The sequence below is a fragment of the Python bivittatus genome, unplaced genomic scaffold, assembly GCF_059951505.1.
Source record: "Python bivittatus isolate LINGU-HERP-01145 unplaced genomic scaffold, Pbiv_v1 ctg000510_np1212, whole genome shotgun sequence".
NCBI classification, from domain to species: Eukaryota; Metazoa; Chordata; class Lepidosauria; order Squamata; family Pythonidae; genus Python; species Python bivittatus.
Genome location: NW_028277081.1, coordinates 2444472 through 2466851, shown reverse-complemented (window position 1 = coordinate 2466851; position 22380 = coordinate 2444472). Strand labels below are relative to the sequence as shown.

The 22380-nt window shown below is 53.7% G+C and overlaps 2 protein-coding genes and 1 non-coding gene across 3 annotated transcripts; 1 reads left to right on the top strand and 2 right to left on the bottom strand.

Moving 5' to 3' along the window:
• The first annotated feature begins 393 nt into the window (after positions 1 to 393).
• On the top strand, positions 394 to 3856 carry UBXN10 (UBX domain protein 10). Its single transcript, XM_088147665.1, has 3 exons — positions 394 to 533; positions 1326 to 1436; positions 1833 to 3856. Exon 3 carries the CDS (start codon positions 1848 to 1850, stop codon positions 2757 to 2759), a length of 912 nt encoding a protein of 303 aa, XP_088003791.1. The 5' UTR covers positions 394 to 533; positions 1326 to 1436; positions 1833 to 1847; the 3' UTR covers positions 2760 to 3856.
• A 1100-nt stretch (positions 3857 to 4956) lies between these two features.
• Positions 4957 to 19386, bottom strand: LOC103058442 (ATP-dependent RNA helicase DDX19B). Its single transcript, XM_088147654.1, has 12 exons — positions 19226 to 19386; positions 14916 to 14964; positions 14153 to 14206; positions 12919 to 13054; positions 12009 to 12101; positions 11598 to 11700; positions 11185 to 11299; positions 10758 to 10935; positions 9281 to 9518; positions 8522 to 8684; positions 7737 to 7928; positions 4957 to 7051 (listed from the first exon to the last, which is right to left on the bottom strand). Exons 1-12 carry the CDS (start codon positions 19283 to 19285, stop codon positions 6990 to 6992), a joined length of 1443 nt encoding a protein of 480 aa, XP_088003780.1. The 5' UTR covers positions 19286 to 19386; the 3' UTR covers positions 4957 to 6989.
• LOC112540070 (small nucleolar RNA SNORA57) lies at positions 13364 to 13503 on the bottom strand. Its single transcript, XR_003084132.1, has one exon. It is a non-coding gene; the product is annotated as a small nucleolar RNA SNORA57 (small nucleolar RNA).
• Positions 19387 to 22380: the final 2994 nt, after the last annotated feature.

Genomic DNA, 22380 nt, shown 5'->3' with positions numbered 1-22380 from the left:
AGCCCGGTCCAAACAGAGCACCCCCCCCAAAAAAAAATATCAGCAAACAAGCTCGGGGTCCTCCAGGGCCAAAGGCTGCTTAAGGCCGGAGGGGGCTGAGACCGGCGCCCATAGGTGTCCCTGGGCTGGGAAGACCCGGGCGATGCCCTCGCCCAGCCCACCCGGCAGGGTTGCCGGGAAGCATGGACTTCCTGGGTGGGGAATTCTGGGAGTTGAATTCCACGCCTATGTCACCCCAACCTTCTTTCCTACTCCACGGGGCAAGGTCGCCTCTTCCCCTTTCTTATCTCTACCCTCCGGGTTCCATCGTGGCGAGGGCTAGAGCGCCGCCACATTGCGCGTGCGCGCAGGGACTAAGCGCTCCCTTCATCCTCTCTAGCCCAATTGCCGTCTATGGCGGGGCGGCTCTCGCGTCTTGTTCCGGTCAAGGCCGGAAGTCGGCTGGCAGCGGCTGTTGCCGTGGAAACGCGGCGCTGTTTACCACCGAGAACGGGCCGCCTGCGAGTGGGGCTGCTGGATGGAGCCGCTGCGAGGTGAGGCGGCGCGTCCAGGCCTCCCCCGACTCGCTCGGCGTGGTGGCCCGATTCTCCCCCCGACGGCCCCTTCCACTACTGCGCTGGATTACAATCTCCATTATCCCCAACCACGCCTTTGGATGATGGGGCCTCGGCCAACCTGAGCTCGCTGTGACGATGGGGACTGGAGTCCAGCGCAGCCGGAGACGTCGGGGCTGGGACCACGGGGGGCCGTGATGGGAGCTGTCTGGACGGTTAGGGCCGTGGGAAGGCTGGGAGCGAGGGCAATTGTCGAAGGCATCGGATTGGGCGAGCATGCTGGCGGGGCTGATGGGCGTTGTAGTCCAACCCCCTAGGCGGCCCGCGGCTGGGAATGATGGGGCCTGAAGTCACGGGACCCGGCTTGGGCGCCCCCTCGGCCCCCGGGTCTGGGCAGGGGAGCGAAGGAGACGCGCCCTTTTGGCTCTGCCTACCTCGCAGGGCTGCTGGGAGGGTAAAAGGGGGCGGGGGGACCCGCTGGGGATGGGCAACGCTTGGGCACCGGCCGGTCGGCCAAAGAGGGTCACCTTCTCCCCAAAGGACCTCCGTGGCAGTTCAGCCCCTCTGCAAACTCGCTTGACCCCCCCCAGCTGATGGGCAAACTGGCTTACTCAGTGGGCCGTGGCCGGGTGCGGCTGGGCCTGACCCTCCTTGGCCTCTCTGGCTGCCGTTTCCCTTTCCAGGACGGCCCCCCACCCTCCACAGCCCCCTGCTGGTGCCATCGTCTGCCCTCGCGGTCCTTACCCTGGGAAATGCCTCTTCCGTTTCCAGGTTGGAAAGTCAGCAACTCCCCGGTGGCGGCGGCGAAGACCCTGTTGGACTGACGGCCCTCTCGATCCCGGAGCCGCTGGTCGTCCTGAGCCGATGGAGCATCTAACTCAGGTGGGACACCCTGGTCTCTCCCTTTGTCCGGTTCCCCAAAGATCCGAGGCCGCTGCACGGATCGGCTTTACAAAGAGAGAGCCGCATTTGGCACAAGGGAGCTCTGCGCTTGAGGCGGATTTTTAGTTCTGTGGTTTTAAGTCTGGCCTGTGGGAGGGCCCTCTACGCTTCCCACACCATTGCGTGGAGGTTAGCATTAAGGCACAAAGGCACAAAGCCCAGGTGGTGGCTGTTCTGAGCTGCAAAGCCAGGGTGTGCCAGTCTTGTGCTCGTTTAAAGAGCCGTGCACAATTTGGCAGGGCTTGCTAGCTGGGAGCCTGGCAGCGCGAGCTGTAAAATGACGCATTGGAAAGGCTAACCTGCCGGTGGCATTTCTTTCCTTCCTTCACTCCCCAGGTCTCCTGAAAAGCAATGGCCGCTGCCTCACCCCTGACCATCTCACCCTCTGAACGGAAGGTCCCCTTTGGCATCGTAAAGTCTCCCATCTGGCCACCCCACTGCGTTGCCATGCACGTCACCCGGCCAAAATCTGCCAAGGGGCGCACACGGTCCAACTTGAGCTATTCCCAGAGTGTCGGGGCCTATTCCTATCCAGTGCCATCCTCCCCCCAACCTGTCACCCCTGGGGAGGAAGCGGTCAGTAGCCGGAGGGCAGCATCCTCTCAGCAGCTGTTCCAGCCCGTTCAGGTCTTTCCGGCCGAAGTCCCAGACCTCCTCCAACAAGTGCCCGCGAGAACCTCATCTTCCCTCAACAAGTACAGGGTGTTGCCGTCCATCAGCCGGAAGGATCGGAGGATGGGCGCTGCAGGAGCGATGTCCGAGCAGGCCAGTCAGCTCCCAGCCGGTGCTCAGGAGGAGGAGGAGGAAGAGGAGGAGGAGGAACAGGAGTCCCAGGATCCCTCTCTGCTGGGGAAGGGGCCCACCCCGCTCATGGAGGAGCATAAGGGGGGTGGCGGAGAGTATGCCCAGGCCCCCTTTTCTCCCCTGGAGAGGCCGCAATTAAATAAAAGGAGAGAAGGGGGCTCCCCCACGCTGGCCCTGAACCTGGAGGAGCCCTGCGAGAAAGAGCCAAGGCTGCTGCTGGCCATCCGCTCACCTTCGGGGGAAAGGTTCGAACGCTACTTCCGGCCCACGGATAACCTGGGGACTGTGGTCGCCGCGGCGGAACAGAAGAATGAGGCCGCCTACCGGCGCTGCAGCATCGGGACGGTGGAAGTGCCCCGAAGGACCTTCTCGGACCTCACCAAGTCTCTGCAGGACTGCGCCATCTGCCACAAGTCGGTGCTGTGCATCCTGCTGGAAGAGCAGGAGGGGGAGCTGTAAGCAGCTGGCGCGCTTGTGCCTTGCATTAAACCCCACTGGAAGAAAACGCACCCCCAGCGTCCGCTCCTTTAGACCCAGCCGCTCGCTCGCCCAGGTCGCCGGGCACGTCCCAAAGGGATGCCCAGTGCTGCTTCACTCTCGAGCACTGCACTTCCCTTTCATGGGCTCCCCCATCTCCGTTCCAACTGGTCCACAGGCAGGGGTTTCATTTTCAAGAGTTTGCTTTGCACTGCATTTTTTTTTCTTTTTGATTTCTTTTTGGCCTGATCCAATTCGGTTTGAATCTAGAAGAGCGGTAAGGAAGCCAAGTCAGAATAAGCATAGGGCTACCAGGAACTCTCCGCGCTGTGCCTTTTGTTCTGAATTCTCTCACTTACACGGCTTTGGTTCAACAAGGAACGTGCAGATATTCCATGATGATTTTTTTCGGGGGCGGGGGAGCAAAAGCTTCCGCACAGGATACAAAGACCGTTTTTGGCTTTGATGGAAGGCCGGGGCCCCGATGCTTTATTTCAAGGCTTCTGCTCCATTCTGTGGTGGCGGTGGTGGTAAAGACCTTTGGACTCGCTCAGCCTCCCAAGGTCTGTTCCTGCATTTTTAATCAAATGTTTCTTTTACAAGATTATGGCACAAATTAAGTCTGGAAGGATCCTCCCCAAATGGGTTTTCCCTCCAGTGTACATTTGAAATTCAGTGTTGTTTTTGGCAATAGGTTCAGAGCCCTTCGACCTTTGGATTGCAGAAACGCATTCACGGCAAGGGTGTGTTGGCATTTGGCATCCTGGTCTCGCTTGAGTTCTGCCTGGACAGGTGGCTTTTCCTGAAGGGTTGCTGGCGTGCTTTCAAGAACAAATCAACCTGTTTCGATTAAGAGTGGCCTGTTTGTGTTATCAAAATGCCATGTGTTTTTTTTCCCTTAAACTGTATTTGAATGTTAAAAAAAAATCTTTCTCTGTCCACAGGCAGAGTTTGAAGTCTCAGTATTCTGCACAAAGAGATATGCTAAAAGAGTGGACAGCTTGCCAAAACAGTCTGTCTTCTGAGTCTTGATTTCTTTACTTAGTGCAAACAGGCGAAAGGAAGAGAATTTCCCAGGGTGTGGAAGCTTCAGCTGTTGCCGCGTCCGGCTATCTATCCAGCTGAGCCAGTCCCTCCAGGGGCTCAATTCAGCGGGGTGCTTCCTTGCTCCCGCTGCAGTGACCACCCTTTGGGCTCTCTTCAGACCACCAGTGTGCTGCAGCCAAGAGCTGCCCCAGGCCTGTCGACCGCAGGGCCTGCTTTCTCCGCCTAGGCCCACGGAGGGGGTGGGGCACCTAAGCTGAGAAGATCCATGCCGAGAAGGGGGAAGCTTGTCTTGGCCTTCAGGCTGTTGGGGGAATGAGACTTGGTGAGGCCTGCCCAATTGGCATGGTGTATTATCGGACCATAGAATGCTCAGTCCACGTGACCTGGGGGGCACTGAGTTGGGGAAGGCCCCATTCATTCCTTTTATGGGGGAAAAAAGAGGCGGGGGGAGATGGTGTTCTCACGTGACCAGATGCTGGATTTGTATGTCTTCAATGCTCTGGCACAGGCTGTAAGAAGCAATTTTAAAATCCAAGGCCTGCGTCCACATGGATTTATTAGGGAAAAGGGGTGGGTGGATGTGTGGACTGATTACTGTGGGGGTGGGGGAATAATGGCTTTTTTGCACTTAGCTAGAGGACTTGTTCATTGTAATACCCAATAAAGATATGCATAGATACATATGCACACTAAAAACACCAGCAGACACACTTAACCCTAAATATTTGGGCCACAGCTTGGCTGTGTGGTTTCAGTCACCCTCCCGGCTGGTGGAACGCGAGCTGCCTTGCAGGCCCTGGGGGGGGGGGGGGTCCCTCAGCAGCTCAGCTCACCATGCCCAGCTAGAGCCCCCAGGGACCACCAAGACTCCTCCCCAAACTGGCAGAAAGGGCAAATGAACCCGTTGGGGGATAGTATCGGCTATATTTATTTTAATGCAATGAACGTGCAAACGCCATGAAAACCAACTTAGTTTAGTCTTAGGGCAGGCTGGCCCCTCACCTGAAAATGCTGGGTGCCCTCCTCAATTTAAAAATCCCTTCTCGCTTGGCAGTGAGGCAGGACGCAGCGGCCACCAGGAAGAGCTAGCGGTGGTGGTGGTGGTGGGGAATCGCACGGAAATCAGCCGAGGTCAGTGTTGTGTGGTCTTTATTCTAACTGCAGAGTTACATCAGAAAGCAGCCTGGCTGCTTGTGCAATCGCTCAGTGCATCTGGCTCACGTGGTCACGCAGCGTGGCCAGAGCTGATTGAAAACTCCCTGCCATGCACAGCTCACCTCTGCCTGTCATTTCCTGTGGAATAAAAATAGGTATGCCCCAGCATACAAAATCTGTGGATAGCTATTTTTTTTAAACCTGCCCAACCCACCCCCCACAAACCCCTAAAGCTGTTTGCAGAAACCAAGAAGAGGCTGTGCACAAACATCCTAAAAATTTAGGTACACTTCTAAAACGAGCAGGGTGCGTATAATATTTTTCATTTCACTGTGAAAAGAATCCCCATTTCAGTCACTGAAAGGAACAGTTAACAGCCCGCGTTTCCTTTAAAAAGCAGGGATAAAAACTCAGGATTCACAATCGATCGGTTTAGAAAAGATTCCTGTATCGAGGAGGAGGCCAGGAGCTAATCCTGCCTCCCTGAAGCGTGAATAAAAATACTTTAATTCTACCGTGCCACAGAGAGAGAGAGAGAAGAACCAGGTCAGACCCTTGCTGCATGTCCAACCACGCTACGGCAGAATTGGAGAAGCCAAACTGAACCAAGAGAAGACCCGGCTGCTTCCAGCACCAGCTGAGCCTCCTCAGCCGGAGAGGCGCACACACACCCCTCCCATCTCCAACTGAACGTTATTTGGGCACGCCGCAACAGCAGGCGTGATCTCTCCACCCCCGCAAAGCCAAGTCCAAGCACTACACATTTCGTAGTGGCCAGCAGCACCCCCCCCAATCCAAAAACAAACCCGCAGCCTGATGCACCACCAGCGGAGGCCATGCAAATACTAGCGCTCGGGGAGGGGGGATGTGCAATTCCCAGCGTTGCTCCGTTAAAACTTGGCACTCTCGTTATGACACAAGGCCGATGCTCCACAGCCCTCCGAGACACACCTGCTCAGAGGTGAACATAAAAGTCCACCCTCCCGTCCGGTGCAACCCACAGGACCTCCTCTTACAGGCCCAAAGATGAGGCCGGTTTTACGCAAAGCCTGTGGAGATTCAGCTCAGCGAGGGAAGGGATATCTGCCCGCCCCAAAGCTCTCTCAGCTAAAAATATTTCTCACACCGGGCCATTCCCACCAGCTTCCATCTCCTTCCACTAATTGTGGACTTCCATTTTGTTGGCCCTCCATCTTTTTTTTGACCTGAGCTGAGAGGGGTCCCCCAACCTTTGTATTCACATCCACTCTCTTCTTCACCTAGCAGTATCTGCTCTGCGGGGGCAAGTAAGGCCCTGTGAACCTGCCAAGGCTTTGGCTTCCCTCCCCCCGCCCCAAAGCAGCGACGGTCTCAGGACCCCCACGTAGGACTGCAGTTCCCCAAAGTTCCTTGGGGAGGAGAAAAAGGATAAGAATGAGAAGACAGTAGATCATGCCATCAACCGGGGAAAAAAAATAGCATCACCAACCTAGAGAAAAGCGGGGCAATTTTTCTCGAGAAAATGGAGATCTTAGCCCACTTCACACAACCCAGCATGGAGCTAGCCTGAACGCCTGCCCTCTTCAAAGTTCAAAACGAAAATCATAAGCTATAGATATTTGTTCCATTTTCCATATATACTGCTTGGGTACATTTTAGTACTTTCTCCACAAAACAGGCATTACGAATCCTTCCTAATTATTGGCTATGTTTTTTTGGCATCATTTTCAGAATTTAAGAGGTTCCCCACTATTAAGGCTAAACTAAAAGAAAAAGTTAAAAGTTACTGTAAACATTTCTTCTTAAACGTGTCTTCTTTCTCCAGTTTGCACTACTATTTAAAATCAAGTCCAGCCACATTGTTGTTGGTTTAAGATGATGAGGTAATTTCCACAGCGTTTGTGATCTCGGAGGACACACCCCTTTGCACATGGCTGGCGAGGAGAGGTGCCCGATTGGGATGGCAAATTGATTGTGGTAGGGAGAGCCACAGGGAGAAAGGCGGGCACACCCACCCCCTCGGCTGCCCCTTCAGTTAGCAATCTTCTCAATTTCGTCCAAATCGTCTGTATCCAGTTTATGAATCTTCTTGTCTGCACAGACAAAAGAAGCAAAAAAGCAGCATTATCAGAAAAGATTTAGCAGTCTGTTCAAACAGGAAACAGCTGTTCTCCAGCAACACATGGCCCAAATAACACATTTAAGTTTCTGAAAACTCAAAAGCACAGCTGAAAGGCCCTGAGTTGCTTATGACCCTTAAAAGCCCCTGAATCTCTCTTAAAGCTAAATTACAAATTCTAACATGTAACCAGAGGGGAAGTTTTTTAAACAAACAGAGTAGTAATATTAACTGGTGTTTTTTGGGGGGTGGGGTGCCTTTGAATCAGTTCTGGTGCCCGGCCATTGTCTTGGCCACTTGGCCACGCAGGGTTTGTCCTGGCTTCCTCCTTCCTGGGGGTGAGAGAGGGGGACTGGCCCAAGGTCACCCAGCTGGCTTTGTGCCCAGGGCAGGATTAGAACACACCATCGTCTGGGACTTTTAACCACCACACCAAACTGGCTCTCAATATTAACTATAGTGAACTTCAATTAACTTTCAACTGAAATCAAAGTAGGGTGTTGGCCCCTCCCCCCACATCCCACTGGAAGGCCAAGCACAGTCCTACACTAAAAAACACCCCAAAAGAGCAACCAGACTTCCACATCCTTGTTTACATGAGTGGCACAACCTCCAAGCCAAAGATGGGACCGGGCACCAAAGCAGCTGCGGGCACTTACTGAAATGTTCCTGGATCCGGTTGAGGATGTTCATGCTGTGCTTGCTGTCCACCATGTTAATGGCGAGCCCCCGCTTGCCAAAACGCCCCGTACGGCCAATGCGGTGGAGGTATGTCTCGTTGTCGGGGTTCCCATCTTTATCCACAGGAAGATCAAAGTTTATGACCACAGAGACTTGCTCCACGTCTATCCCTGGGGAGGAAATTATCCATGATCGAAACCAGTCACATCATCATCGTCATCATCTGTTAAACTTGTATGCCACCGACTCTGGGTGGCTCACAACAATGGAAGAAATTACAAAAAAATCAATAAAACACAAACAGTTACTTTCTGGCCCAGCTTCTCCTAACGCATCTGTTGCAAGAACTGCACAGGGCCTGTTTCCCATTCCCAAAATCCAGAAGTCAGGGACTAAAAGGGGAGCCACGCTGCTCACAAAGGTCTGCACTGAAATGTTTTTGGCATCACGGGGCAGGCCACGCACATCCTCTGCGTAAAGGGAAACGTGTAGATGTGGGCTGAGAGAGAGAAGGAAACGTCCAGCGAGGAAAATACTGTTTTCCACATAGACTGAATTTCAAGGGACGCCTACCAGCCTTCCCCCACAATGGGAAGATGCGTGGACTTCAACTCCCAGAGTTCCCCAGCCAGCAGAGCCCCTGCAGAGAATTCTGCGAGTTGATGTCCACCCACCTGGAGGGCGCCCACCCTCCCCCTTTTCCAAGAAAGTGGGAGGAGCACAAGGACAGGGCGGAGCATCGCAGCTGGCCTCCTGGGCTCACCTCGGGCACAAACGTTGGTTGTCACCAAGACCTTCTCCTTGCCCTCCCGGAAGCGCTCGATCACAGCCGCCCGCTGCTCCACCATCATCTCCCCGCTCAGGAGCGCCACCTGGTGGCCTTCTTTGGAAAGTTCCCCCGCCAGCCAGCCAGCCGTCTTGCGGGTCTGCGGAACAGAAGGGTCAGAAACGAAGGGCTCGGAATAGAGACCAGCAAAAACAGGGGGCTATGCAAACTGACAGACCCCAGAAGGGGGAGATGGAAAACCATTTCCACAGCGCTGAGCAGAAAACTGCAAGCACACAGGGGTAATTGAAGGACACAGCAGGTATTTCACCTTTACTGAATTCCCCTCTACGCTAAAAACAGGGGTCCTCAAGCTAGACGCAAAACCATTTGAGACACGGTTTATGAGATGCGCTAAACACGGCTCATCGTGCTGCAATGCTTGTATCACACTTGGTGCCCCTGGGAAGCCAAGGGTGAGGGCGCAACCCCATACTATTCCCAGTAACCAGCACGGAGAAGCATAAAGCCGCAAGATTTTGCGATTTTGCTGATAAAGAATTGTGAAAATTCACGGAGAAGGGTAGCCGATTCTCTCTCCCCCACCACCACGCCCCAAATCCTTTCAGCTATGAAGTGGTGCTGCTTCATTCAGCGAAGAGGGTGCAGGGGGTGGGGGGAGACAGAGGCGACAGGAATGGTGGAACCGAGCTGAACGCCCCCCACATCAGGCGTCCAAGGCCCCCCAGCACTCACGTGGCAGAAGATCATGGCCTGGGCGATGGTGATGGCGCCGTAGATGTTGCAGAGGGCGTGGAACTTCTCCTCTCGGCTGCTGCAGAGGACGTAGTACTGCTTGATGGTGTCCAGCGTCTCTTCCTCCCGCTTCAGCTTGATGATGTTGGGGTCAGGAACGACTTTCTGGGCAAACTTCCACACCGAGTCCTCAAAGGTGGCCGAGAAGAGCAACATCTGGCAGTCGCGGGGAAGCATCCTGAACATTGGGGGAAGAAACAGCCAGACTTGAATCCGCAGCCCTACGGCTCGCGTGCAAATCTTAAAGGCGGCAGTTTTCTGCCCCCGCACGCCTTGCTCCAGCTCGGTAGCATCAAGTATACGGACATACTTGCCCCCAACACGGAGGATCTGTAACCTTGCCCCGCACAAGGCAGCCTGGCCCTCAGCAATCATCCCATTGTTGGAGTCTCCAGATCTTTCCCCTCCCTGCCCCAGTCACCTGTCCCAAAACAGGTTGGACTCCTCACTTTTAGAAATTAAACAGGAAGCAGGCATGCAGTAAACGAACCTGGCAGCTTCTAGCATCACCTGCCTTTACCTCCAGGTCTCATTTGGACCTTTAACAGCAGCATTTGCAGGAGGCAGAATTAGGCCACCTGCGTGACAAAGCCAAGCTAAGCTGGCATGGCAATGGCCTCCCTGCAGCGTCCCAGGGCACCACCTTGTGAACCCATCTTCTGGCGAGCCTGATTTGGCCACGCCCAACAAGGCAGCCATTTTGTGGCAGAGCCCACCACTCCTTCTCAAAGCTCCAAGCACACCCATGGGCCCCAAACTTTTCTCGGTCACTTCTGCGTTTGCTGCCAACCGGGTAACTCTGACCTTGACCACAGACGAGGACCTGTCTTCCCTTCTGTCACTTCATCGACTCCACAAACCGAGGACACCCCACGGGCTCCATGGAAAAGCCTCTATCATGCCACCCCTCCTGAGACGCCCGCTCAGCTCCCACCACACTTCCAGAGCCTCCTCTGATGGCCCCAGAGCAGGACTAGCATCTGAAGGGGAGTGCAACGGCTGCTCCACTCGAGAATTTTGCTGGGCTTGTTCCTGGCCAACTGACTTCCTTTCTGTGAAGGGCCAGTGTTATCCTGGTCCTGCTTTGTTCCGCAGGCCCAAATCACCTAACATAATTTCTCGGCTTCAAAAAACAAAATGTTCAAACTGGAAAAAAGAAGATCAAAGACCAACATGTGACATGTGGGTCTGAAAAAAGACATTAACACAATGAAAGCTTATTTTAAAGGAGATGGTGAAGGAATCGGACAGAAAGGACTTAGAAACTTGCACGCGTTCATCCACCTTTCTGCTGGGGAAAAACCAAGTCAGAAAATGTTTTCTTTCTGTTGAAAACTGTGACCACTGAACGGGCAGCTCCAAGCCATGCTGGGAAATCTGGCCTGCCCCCACCGCAGCCACCAGGGCTCGCCCTCACCTCTGGATGCGGATGCTCTGGTCCTGGTGCCCCTGGGTGGCGATCATGACGTCGGCCTCATCCAAAACAAAGACCCGGATCTTCTTGGGGTCGATGAACTTCAGCTTCGAACACCAGTCCAGAACGGTGCCTGGCGTGCCGATGACGATCTGTTCGGCGATCTTCTGGCCACGCTCCACTGTTGAGGAGCAGGGAAAGAGACCGGCTGGGAGCTTGCAAAGGGGCCCGCCGGTCCCCCAGCCACAGACGCCTCCTGACTCCCGCCCAGGTTTCAGACCAGGCTGCCTTTAAAACACTCCGGACTTTTGCGCCTGAAGAACCCAACTCCTCACAGAACTTTGAGAGGCTGCCCAGCGCAGCTCTGCCCCATTCTCGTGAGATGTCAGGGGAGGGGTCCTCAAGGGACAGAATCAGGGGCGAGACTCACGTTTGTTGCCTCGAACGGCATAGGCCAGCTTCAGCGCTGGGTAGAACCGGCCCATCTGCTCTATGACCTTCCCGGTCTGGAGGGCCAACTCGTACGTGGGGGAAAGGCAGAGGCACTGGAGGAGGAAAGGGCAGAAGAGTCAGGGCGCAGGGCCCAGAAAGTCTTCCCGATGCCTCTCTTTTAGGTTGGCAGCTGGCACGTTCCCACTCCCCTTCTTCCCCAAACCCCCTCCTCTTCCCAGCAGTCTGAACCAGGCCAGGTTCCGAGCCTCCGGGAGGAAGGCCAAGGGCTGCCAATCCCTGCCCCGCCTGGGATGGAGCAAACGAGCCCCGGCAATCCTCCGACCACATCGCCCCTCGCAGTACGGGCTCCTCCGCCCCCTTCCCCTAACCAGGACTTGCACCTGCAGCTACCTGGGGATGCCTGTGGTCAGGCTGCACTCGGCTGAGCATGGCTAGGACGAAAGCTGCCGTCTTCCCGGTGCCGGACTGGGACTGCGCGATCAGATTCTGCGGACTGGAGACCCGTTGCCGTAAGTGGGGGGGAGGGCCCCACGAGGCTCAGAGGGAACGGCCGCCCCTCGGGGGGACCGCCTCCGAGTCTCCCGCCAGCAGACAATTCGAGGGTAACAGCTGGGACGCTCTGGCCCAGCACAACCCGCGCTTCCAGCAAGGGGTTGCTGGGACACCCCCTCAGGCTGCTTGGAGGACTCCACCATCAAACCTTCAGCCCTCCCCAAGCCCGAACTGTTTACAATTGCAAAAGAGCTCGCTCGCTTGCCCTCTCCATCCAGACCCTGCGAGGGCCTGCTGGCCAATACGTACGGCTCTGCGAGCATCATGGGCAGGGCGTTCTCCTGGATCTTGGAGGGCCTGTTGAAGCCCATGGCGTACACCCCCTGGAGCAGCTGGGGCTTCCTGGCGGGGGGGAACAAAGCGGAGTTACTGAAGAAAGTCGTGGGTTCAGAACAGTTGATATTAAAACAAAGAGGGCTTTTAGAAGGCTTACTATTTCCAGCTACTTGTTCTTGTGGGTTTATGTTGCATTTAGGGCCACTAGTTTGGCTGTGCCTGACCTTCGGTGTCCCTGCCCTATTTTCGATATTGCGTTTACATTATAATGCTTGGAAACCGATTTGCCTCCTGTTCAGATTTCCCAAGCAGTCCAGGAAGAGATGAATTCCGCAGATCGGAAAAGCGCTGAGGCTGGATCAGGCCGAGGGCCTCACCTGGTTCGGGGTGACCAGTCAGATGCACCCAGGAAGCAAACCAAGACGGGAGGACGACCATCTTCTCCCACGGCTACTCCCTAGTCGCTGCCCTCTGGTTGCAGCCAGCTTTTTGAACCAACAGCAACACATCTTTCCTCCAAAGCACATAGAAATGGGGACCCCCTTTGAGCTTCACAACAGCCCTTGGAGGTCAGCCGGGTTGAGATTGTGCCTGAAGCAGAAGCCAGCGGAAGTTGCTGAATTTCTACAGCCAATCCGGGGGTTATGCCCAGCCAGCATGGCACAGTTGGTGAAGGTGTTGGACCGGGACCCAGGAAACCCAAGGTCATGTCCGCACACCACCAGGAAGACTTTGGGCCAGCCCCTCTCTCCCAGGATCGTTTGGGAGGGGTAAAACGGAGACCCACTCCAGGCAGGGCATGCATGCCACAAAAGGTCACCCCTTCGAGATATCCCCCCCTCGCAGAGCGCTCTGCCCCCGAAAGCCAAGCCGGGGCACTTACAGGCGCAGCTCTTCAAAAGACTTCACCGAGTAGAGCGGCGACGTCGGGTCCCTCTGCAGAACCTCCACCTGGTTTGTGTTGTCCACCAAATTGCTGCGGATCAGCTTGTTCAGCAGTGACTGGGCGGCGCGATCCTCTGCGGCCAAATTGGAGAAGGGAAGAGGAGGACAACAAAGAATAAACACCCCTTGTTTTTTTTTAAGCCTCGATCCCCTGCCAGAACACACCTGCCAATCTGGACGGGAGGGGCATTCTCTAAGGGCCGTGGCTGCTTTTGCCAAGGGGCCCTCTGAGTGTTAAAAGCAGGCCGCAAAGCCGCCCACAAGGAGGGGGACTCTTCCCCAGTCCGAAAATGACCACCTCTCTGCCATCCCTGCACCACATATGACCCCCCCTCCCATTTCCTAGAGAGCCTTTGGCTGAGGAGAGGAGGTGGGGGTCCTCCTCATGTCCCAGCGCTTGAGGATAGAACCAGCAGATGGCAAACAGCTGGCACCGAAGACAGAACGCTGAGCGGGCTTTGCTTTACCTCCGGACATTACAGAGCTGTGCACTTCGCCGCCCAGGCCTGCCAAGAAAAGGAGGGTCCCAGGCCAGCCTGCACCCCTGAAGGAGCGTTTCATTCCCAGCAGAAACTCCTCTTCTGGTTCCAATTATGCCACGCATAATGACGGTGTGTTCCACCACCTCAGATCAATGCCCCCAAACCTCCCAGGGCTGAATCCCGCAACTAGCATGGCCTTGGCTGGGTGGGAATTATGGGAGCTTAAATCCAACACATTTGTGGAGCTTCAGATTGAAGAGGGCTGGCCTAACTAGATAAGAAGCCAAGGTTCCGTGGCTAGGCTTTCAGTGACCAGACCACGAGTAACTTTGGCCAGACCACGAGTAAAGTTTAATTGGTTTGCTGATCTTTCGCCAATTGTTTATAATATATTGCTGTCTGAAGTCTCTGACTTGTTTTAAAAGGCTTCCATTATTCACTGCACCGTGTGGGTGGACCGTCTGCTTCCCCAACCTCTCTTCCCACCCCAGCTGACTTCTGCCTTCTTCCAGAGCAGCCCTGTGCTGCAGCGGCCTGCGCAGTGCTTGTCTTCTGAACACGCCCAGAAGCTTAGTTGCAGCCCAGAGCCATTCTTAGAGATGAAGAAGAGGCTGGAGGCCAGAGCCTGGGGCCTCCCTGCGCAGCAAAGCCAGTTTCTCGATTTCCCCAACAAATTAAAATTGGGTGTACCTTTTTCGTCCTCTTCCGCCTTCTCTGCATTGTCCCCTGCCTTGACAACGGCACCTGGGTTAGGAACAAACCATCACTGTAGCACTGTTGCGACGGGCGGGCCAAGAAAGCTATTCTGTTCTGTTACAGCAGCAGCAGCAGCAGCCGGGAGTGGAGGGTGGGGGGAACACTCTTGTGGGAAATTTCAGAGGGAGATGGAGGCCACTTAGCCAAATTCAGGCCAAGGGAGCAGCTTTTCCAGACACACATCCCACTTCAGCAAGCAGAGGAATCCCACTTCTATAGCAGAGGGGCAGTTACAGCTGCCACTGGGGATGAACTCGCATGCCTTCCCTTCAATGCTTGAGCACCAAGGAGAAACTGCGCTGAGTGGAAGAGCCTCCCCATGGAGGCCGCAAGTTCTCCAACTAAAGAATAGGCTGGACAATCACCTCTCATGGAGGGCTTGAGGGATTCCCCACCGCCAGCAGGACCACGATTCTTATCTACATTTGCCGGTGAAGCTTGTAGATCTATTACTGCCAAGTGAGGCTCTGACTGACCCGACCTTACACCTAAAATATATTCTTAGTGCTTTGAAGCCACCACAGCCTTTGGCTCCGTTTCAGCAGGCTGGTCTCCTCGATATGAGGATGTAAATTTAGTTGTAAAAGCAGGGAGAATAAGATTGTCTTTGTGTGTGGGCAAGAACAAAGAGCGGGAAAAAGGTATCTGTGACAGCTGCGGGAAACGGATCAGCCTCAGAAACCGTGGCTACACCCACCGTTGGTGTCTGGCTTGAGGTTCTCCTCTTTCAGGTGCAGGTTGCTCAGCTAAAAGGAAAAAAGGGAGAAATGAACACATGAGAACTACAGCTTCTTCCTCAGCATCCATGCTCCCTAAAGGAAAGGATCAGGCACCTGTAACGGACATCATGAAATACTTCAAGGTTACCACTCTTTCCCCTCACTTTTCTGGACCCACAAGACGCCTTTGAAAGGTTGTTTCCAAGAAACCTTGCCGGGGGTCGCTCCAAGAGACCCTAGCCCGGTGTTCAAAGGGCAGGAGGGGACAGGTGGCCCTATGCAGCCTCTGCCCCATGGTGTGAGAAATAAAGAGGGACTCTGCCAAGGACCCAGGCGGGCAGGTACGCTTTTACACACTCTTGTGGCAGACCATAAAAAGGGACTGGAATGCAGTTGGTCTCCTGCCTGCACAGGTCTTAGGAAGGAAGTTTTAAAAAGTTTTAACCCAGCCAAGAAACAGGAGCCACCCAAAAGAATGGAATGTTATATGTTCCTTGGGGGAAAAAATGAAAGAGAAAAAACACGAAGCTTGGGGAAGTGAAGGCAGGTTATCTATTCATTTATTTATGCATTTTCTATAGCCGCCCATCTCAGTCCAAGTGACTCTGGGTGGCACTCAATTTCAATAATTAAAACCATTAAAACCATTACAAATTATGCTCCTTATACCTGCCTGCTGCCAAGTTTTATTATTAGTTCCACTTGATTTCTCGGGGTTTTAATTGCTGGTCAGTGACCAAAATGCCAAGGTTTTAAAAATGCCCTTTTTGAAAAAAGCAAAAACACTTTAATATGCTAATTATGCAGTGGCTGAAAATGCCCATCCTGGGCTGGAGGCGGGGAGGAGGCTGTGGAAGATACCTGCGCCCTTCAAAGGATGTTTTTGTTTCTGGAATTCTCAGCCAAGGTGATCTTTCAGCAGGAGCCACAGAATAAGATTCTGAGCACAAACTGAGGCTTTTGAGTTGGCTCAGACATGGCACTGAGTCAGAAGCCAGACAATTCCCTCTCCCTGGCTGAAGAGTCTGGCCTCCACGGACCTTCAGGGGCTTCTGCAGAAATCCAGCAAGACGATCACCAAAGACAGAGAGGATTTCACCCTCAGCACATAGTTTAGGATACAAAATCCAAATTCTCAAGCCTCTGGCATTGTTGTAGTTCTTCAAAGGATTTTAACCCCCTGTGAGCAACTGAAGGGTAACCGATCAGCTGATCACCAGTCACTTCTGCTGGTCATGACGGCCATTTGGGACTCCCAGATCAGAGGCACAACTGTACCTCTGCAGCTGGGGAACACATGCAGGAGGGGCAGCTGCTTGGCTGCTGTGAAAACAAGTTTATGGCCCCGGAAGCTCTTTGGTCTCGTTCAGGAGGTTACTTAAATATTAATACTAATTGCAGAGAGTAAGGAAGATGACCCTGATGGAGAAAATGACGAGGAGAAAAGCATAGCTTAAGTCCAAAACCCACAGAAAGTATGAGGAAGTGGTTCAGACAGACACCTCCCTGATTTACTGGAATATAAGACGGCAGCAAGCACAGCACAACCAGACTTGCAAGATTTGGTTATTCAAGCCACTCTCAATAAAAGTAGTCCTAGACTTTCTCAAGCTTTCAGACGTTCAAGAACCAACAAACTTTGCAACTCTTTTATCAATGCCATAAATAAGTCAGCATTATTCCCCTTTGCAGGCAGAGGGACCGAGGCTGGGAAAGAATACCATTTTACCATTCAGAAGATGTCTATTGATGTAGCCCAATTCTTCCTGCCAGAAACCCCTTAAACTCAACCCCAGCAGCAGCTGGAGTCTTACTTATCCAGGCAGGCAAGTAAGATTACCAGAACCCAAAATCTAGCATGTACCCCAAACGAGGATCCATACATGCTGCCCTTCTAACAAACTGGAACTGAAACCAGAGTTTCTCCTTGGCTTATCAACCCTGACTTGGTCAGGAGCAACAAGGCACACAGCCCAGCTCGGACAGTGCGAAATTGTGCGTTACTTCACCTGTTCCTACCAGTGTGGACCGCGTGCAGTTGCACCCGAGTTGAGCCTTGTAGGTCAAAATCGTAACTGGGGACTGATTTTCAGCTCTTTTCGGGGCCCTCTTCCTCCACCCTTTTGCTTGCTGCCAGAGAAAGTCACCTGGATGCCACGAACCCCAAACCCGGCAACCCACCTGGGAGGCGGGCTTCCTCCGTCTTAAAGGAGTCCCCGTTGCTGCTTTCCAGGACACCCCAACTGAGGGCAGCACAGACGGTTCCCTACAAAACCATAAAGCCTGCAAACATGCCAGCAGCGCACCTGCTGGATTGTTCAACCAAAGCGTTTGGGCCACAGTCCACTTTGCGGTTAGCAAGCAACGGTGCGAACTTCACATTGCACTAAGCCACAACAACATCTGATTTTGGCCCAGTGTGCCACGTGAACCTGGTTAACGGCCTGCAGTCAACAAGACTGCGACTCAGTGCCAGACGCAAAGGCTTCAGAGAAACCTCCTTCTTCCCATTATTAGACTCATCCATTTGGGGGATGATGGGAACTGTAGTCCCACATACTTGGACCTTCCCAGATCAAGGGAGGTGAGCCAGGCTAGCTGAGGACCATGAGAGTTGAAATCTTGCATCCAGAGAGTACTGCTGAGATTCCTGTTGACGGAGCTGGGGACCCAGAGCCCAAGCTGTGACTCAGCCATGGTCTTCCTTGGGCGACCTCAAACACGCTGCTCCCTCGGTCAGGCCCACTCTGTTGGGCTGTGGTGCAGATAAATGGGAGCACAAGTTCAGGAAGAAGACAGCAGGTGCCCCTTAACTCCTTTGGCTCAGAGGGGAGTTATATATTAATATAGTCCAGCTCCTCAACTGCTACCCCATGCCATACCCCACGTATATGCCCCACACTATACCCCACATATAAAGGGCTGGCCTAGAAGTAGGAAGACCTTGGTTCTCATCCTGCCTTAGTCCCAGAAGCTGGCTGGGAGACTCTGGGCCAATGCCCCTCTACCATAGCTGGGAAGTCCAAAAACCATCCATTTACCAAGCCACACCAAACTGGCGTGGTTGATTACACCCATAACCCTGAATGAAAAAGCCTTCATCTCACAGGATGAGAAGAAACAGGAGGAGGAGGAGCAGCAGCAGCAGCAGCAAACATGACATTTATAGACACAAGCACATAGATACAACCACCTCTCTTTCAACCCACCACATCCATCCATCCACATGCCTAATTATACGCAATAGAAATTGCCTCCAGAAACCCCACATTGCACATACAGACAGAGGAAAGGAGGACATCCATCACCTTAATTGTACAGCTGAAAAAAACCATCACGGATACAGAAACAACCTCCCCACGTAAGCGTAAGACACAGCCACACACATAACCTTGAACATAATTTATATATTGTAGTGTGTATTATTACATTCTCTGTGTCTCTCTCTCTACATATATATATATATATGTAAATTTTATTTATATATATATATATATATAGAGAGAGAGAGAGAGAGAGAGAGTGAGTGTTTATAGAGTGCACTCTATATGTGTATAAACAGGGTTTATATTGAGCAGTGTTACTGAGCAGTGTTTCTCAACCATGGGAACTTTAAGAGGTGTGGACTTCAACTCCCAGAATTCTGGCTCGCTGGGGAATTCTGGGAGTTGAAGTCCACACCTCTTAAAGTTTCCAAGGTTGAGAAACACTGATATACAGATTATGTATTCTCTCTCTATATACACGCACATATACATACATACATACATATGCGTGCATATGTATCAACAAGAGTTTTATAAAGAGATTCTCTCTCTCTCTATATATGTATAAGTTTATATATAGATATTACATTTTCTCTCTATATATGGGTATAAACAGAGTTTATATAGAATATATATATATATATATATATATACACATACATACATACATACACACACACACACACACACACAGACGCTCTATATTAATATAAACCACAGAACAGAGCTATACCCACACAACATAAAACCACGCAGATAAAGCCACCTGCCTAAGTCGTGCCCAGAGACAAGGAACACGCCGCCCACAAACTCAGGGCTCCAGGCCACAAGTTCACACAGCCACACGGGTGTGCTCGCGTGTTTTCACGGCTGTTTTCAGCCCGGGCTGCCTTCGCTTTCCAGGCTTCCCCGGTTTCGAGGCAGCGCGCTATTTCGCAAGCCGCCCAGAGTCCGCGGGCGTGGGTGGCCCCCCGGGCCCTTCCCACGCGCGAACCCGCCCGCCCGCCCGCCGCGCCCCTTACCGACGCCGTGGCGGCCGCCTCCTGCTCGTCCACCGCCAGCGCCCACGAGTCGGTCGCCATCTTCGCCCCGGCGAAGGCGGCGGCGGCGGCGTCGAGGAGACTGAGGGCCCGCTCGCCTCACGCTACAGCCCTCAGGAGGCCGCCGGCTCTGCGCAGGCGCGGGAGGAAGGGGCGGGGCGGGGCGCGCCGCGTGCGCCTCGGAAAGGCTTCCGGGCGGGGCGCGGCGGCGGCGCGGCGGCCGTTCCGGAGACGCCTAGCCCCGTCCCCTTTTCTTTTCGAACGTTCCGCGGGCGGGGGAGCGCGCGCGGCCTTTGCGAAGTTACATGCGATGCAACCGGGGCTCTGCGCTGTTGCATTTTTTTCCCGTGCTGCCCCGGGAGGGAGGGTGGCCGGCCTCGAAGGGCGCCCCTCTTTTCCCTGTGGTGCCGCCCGCCCCCCGTTGCGATGCCCAGCCTGGAGGTCTGCAGCTCCGTCCGCCTGCAATGCAACCTTGCTGGCTGCAACTCCCCCCCCCATATTGGCTGAGCACCCCGGGGGGCATCTGTTGGGGCCAAGACGAGGTGGTCTGGCACACAGGGCCCCCCGTGGGAACGCCCGAGCGGCGGGAAGGCTGGCATTGCTCGGCGTCGTTGCCGTGGGGGCTCCGGGGCCTGCTTCGGCGCGGGGGCGCCTTGCGCCAGACCCTGCGTGGAAAATCGCGGCTCGGGCCTCGGCATCAGGGAGACCCCCGCCTCTTTCCCCGGGGCCGTCAGCTGCAGGGACGGCCCTGCGGTGACGTGCTGAGCCATGGCTTGCTGAGGGAGGGGCTACTGAGGTGGGCGGGGTCCTAAAATAGGCCCCTTGGGTCCTGCCCCCTTCCCTGGGTGCCACCGGGCCGGAGGCCTCTCCTAGGCAGGATCTCGCCTTTCCTACTGTGGCTCCTGCTCGCTGGCCAGCTCCTTCTGGCATTCGTGTCTCCCTGGCACCTCCCTTGGCACTCGCCCAGCCACCAGCCCCCATCGCCCTCGCCCACCCCCCTTCTCGCAGGCCGACCCCTTGTGCCAAGATGAACTTTGGGGTCCTGCCGTCTCGTCGCTTTCCCAGGGTGGCATCCCGTCGTGGCCTTTGCCATGGCAACGGGCCACCTGCCGAGCCGGTGTGGGTGACGAGCCATGCACGGGCACCCGAGAAGTGGCTTCACAGGAAAGGGAAAGATGGAGAACCGCCGAGATGCACCTCCTGGAGGGTGTGTGATTTTAGCTCCATTGTGGGGAAATGCGCTGCCTTTCCCACAACCACCGTCCATTCACACAGTTTCCTGCGTTGGTTCGATTCCTCCAGCCATAAGTCAGCCGCTTGGATTGTGTTCACACGGCCCACTAAGCGGGTCAAACGGTTCGAGGGCTTTATGGGCCGATATCTTGCCCAAACCCAGCCCGGGGCTTGGAGTGAGGGGTGAAGCAGGCACCATAATATGGGCACTGGACGTCACACGGGCTGTGTCCTGTTAACCAGGATTTGGGCTTCAGAGTCACGCCAACCCAGCCGCTGAGAAACCCACCCAAACTCTGCGTCTGCCTCACCAGGAGCTAGGCTGTGGCCTGATAAGTGGAATAAGCCACAATGAGGTGGGGTGTGCATAAACCGTGGCTTATAACCAAAAAGAGGGTGGTGATGGGGGTTCATATGGCACCAGCAAGCATTGGGGCGTTCTGTGCTCACAAGGCCCTAGAGAAAGACCGAGCAGTGGGGCAGTGAGGGCAGAGGGGCTGGAGAAACTTTATCACCTCCTTCCCTTCTGTCTTTCACTCAAGCTGCACTCCCAAAAGTCTGGATTTACACAAACCTTTGGGGTTTCTCTTCAGGGTAAAATGCCAATCCTTGCTTGGCGGGCACTGCAACTCCTTCCTGCTGGGTGTGGTTATTCCCCAGAGCTCACCCTTCTCCTTTTTTCCTAGTGTTTAAATATCGGAGGGGTCTTCCTCTTGGGCATTCAGCTGCCACGTTCCTTCTGCCTGGAGGAAGACGGACGGACGGTTGGAAAAATAGATCGGGTGATAAGAATTCCTTGCTATATTTCCAATCAAGGAACAAGCACGTCGACAGTCTTCACGGAACACCCTTAGCCTGATTTATAATGTTGTTTACGCTTTGGTCTTAACGCATTGTGGCAGGCTTATCCGTCAAAATCCAGAGGCCTCGGCTTACAGCTCAGTGTGTTATGTGAAGGCAGCCAACTCTGGTTTATCTGACAAGCCATCGTTAAGTCAACTATGTCTTCGTGAACAGGGGGGACCCAGCCAGTGGCTAGTTTAAGCAGCTTTAGTTAAGCTGGGTTACCTATGTACCTAACACCTGAACTACAGATATTTAATCAAGTTTGGTCATTAGTGAACTTGGATGAGCTAAACTTTGATTTCCTCAGTTATCAGAAGAGAGAATTGCTGAAGTTATCCCACCTTGTTGGCCTCCAGGAATCGAGATGAGAGGCTAGAGAGGCCTCAAAATGGGTCTCTTCCAGTCACACCATCTCGTTTGCCTTCCCTTCCGGAGCCTACAGGGTCTCTGTCCCTTATTGGACTACTAGAGCTTTATTTAAAAAAAATTTTTTTAATGTAGTTTTGGTAAATTGCAAACATGGATAAAATGACCACTCCCCACTGGACCCTAGATTAGTGTTCCTCAACCTTGGCAACTTTAAGATGTGTGGACTTCAACTCCCAGAATTCCCCAGCTCCCCAGAATTCTGGGAGTTGAAGTCCATACATCTTAAAGTTGCCAAGGTTGAGAAGCACGACCCTAGAGAAAAGAATAAGAAACTAAAATATGATTTACAAAGTATAGTCATTAACAGAAATACATGGAAGGGGGAAGCCATGTTCAGAGTTTGGTATAAACCCATTGTTTCTATGCTGCTTGAAGAATTAAATGAATGTTTATATTCTATTAAATGAATGTTGTCCAAGGGATATCAAACGGTATCCGATACGGCCAACGCACAGTTCACCCTCCTCCTCCTCCTAATAGGTGAGACCCCAGGCTCCAGCCTCCCCAGCCCCCATGGCAAATTGTCAGCAGGAACTAGAATCTACGGTGGGTTGGGGATGATGGGAACGCGAATCCAGCCTCAGGAGGGAGGTGGAATGAGAACGTGGGAAGAAGCCAGACACCGAAGT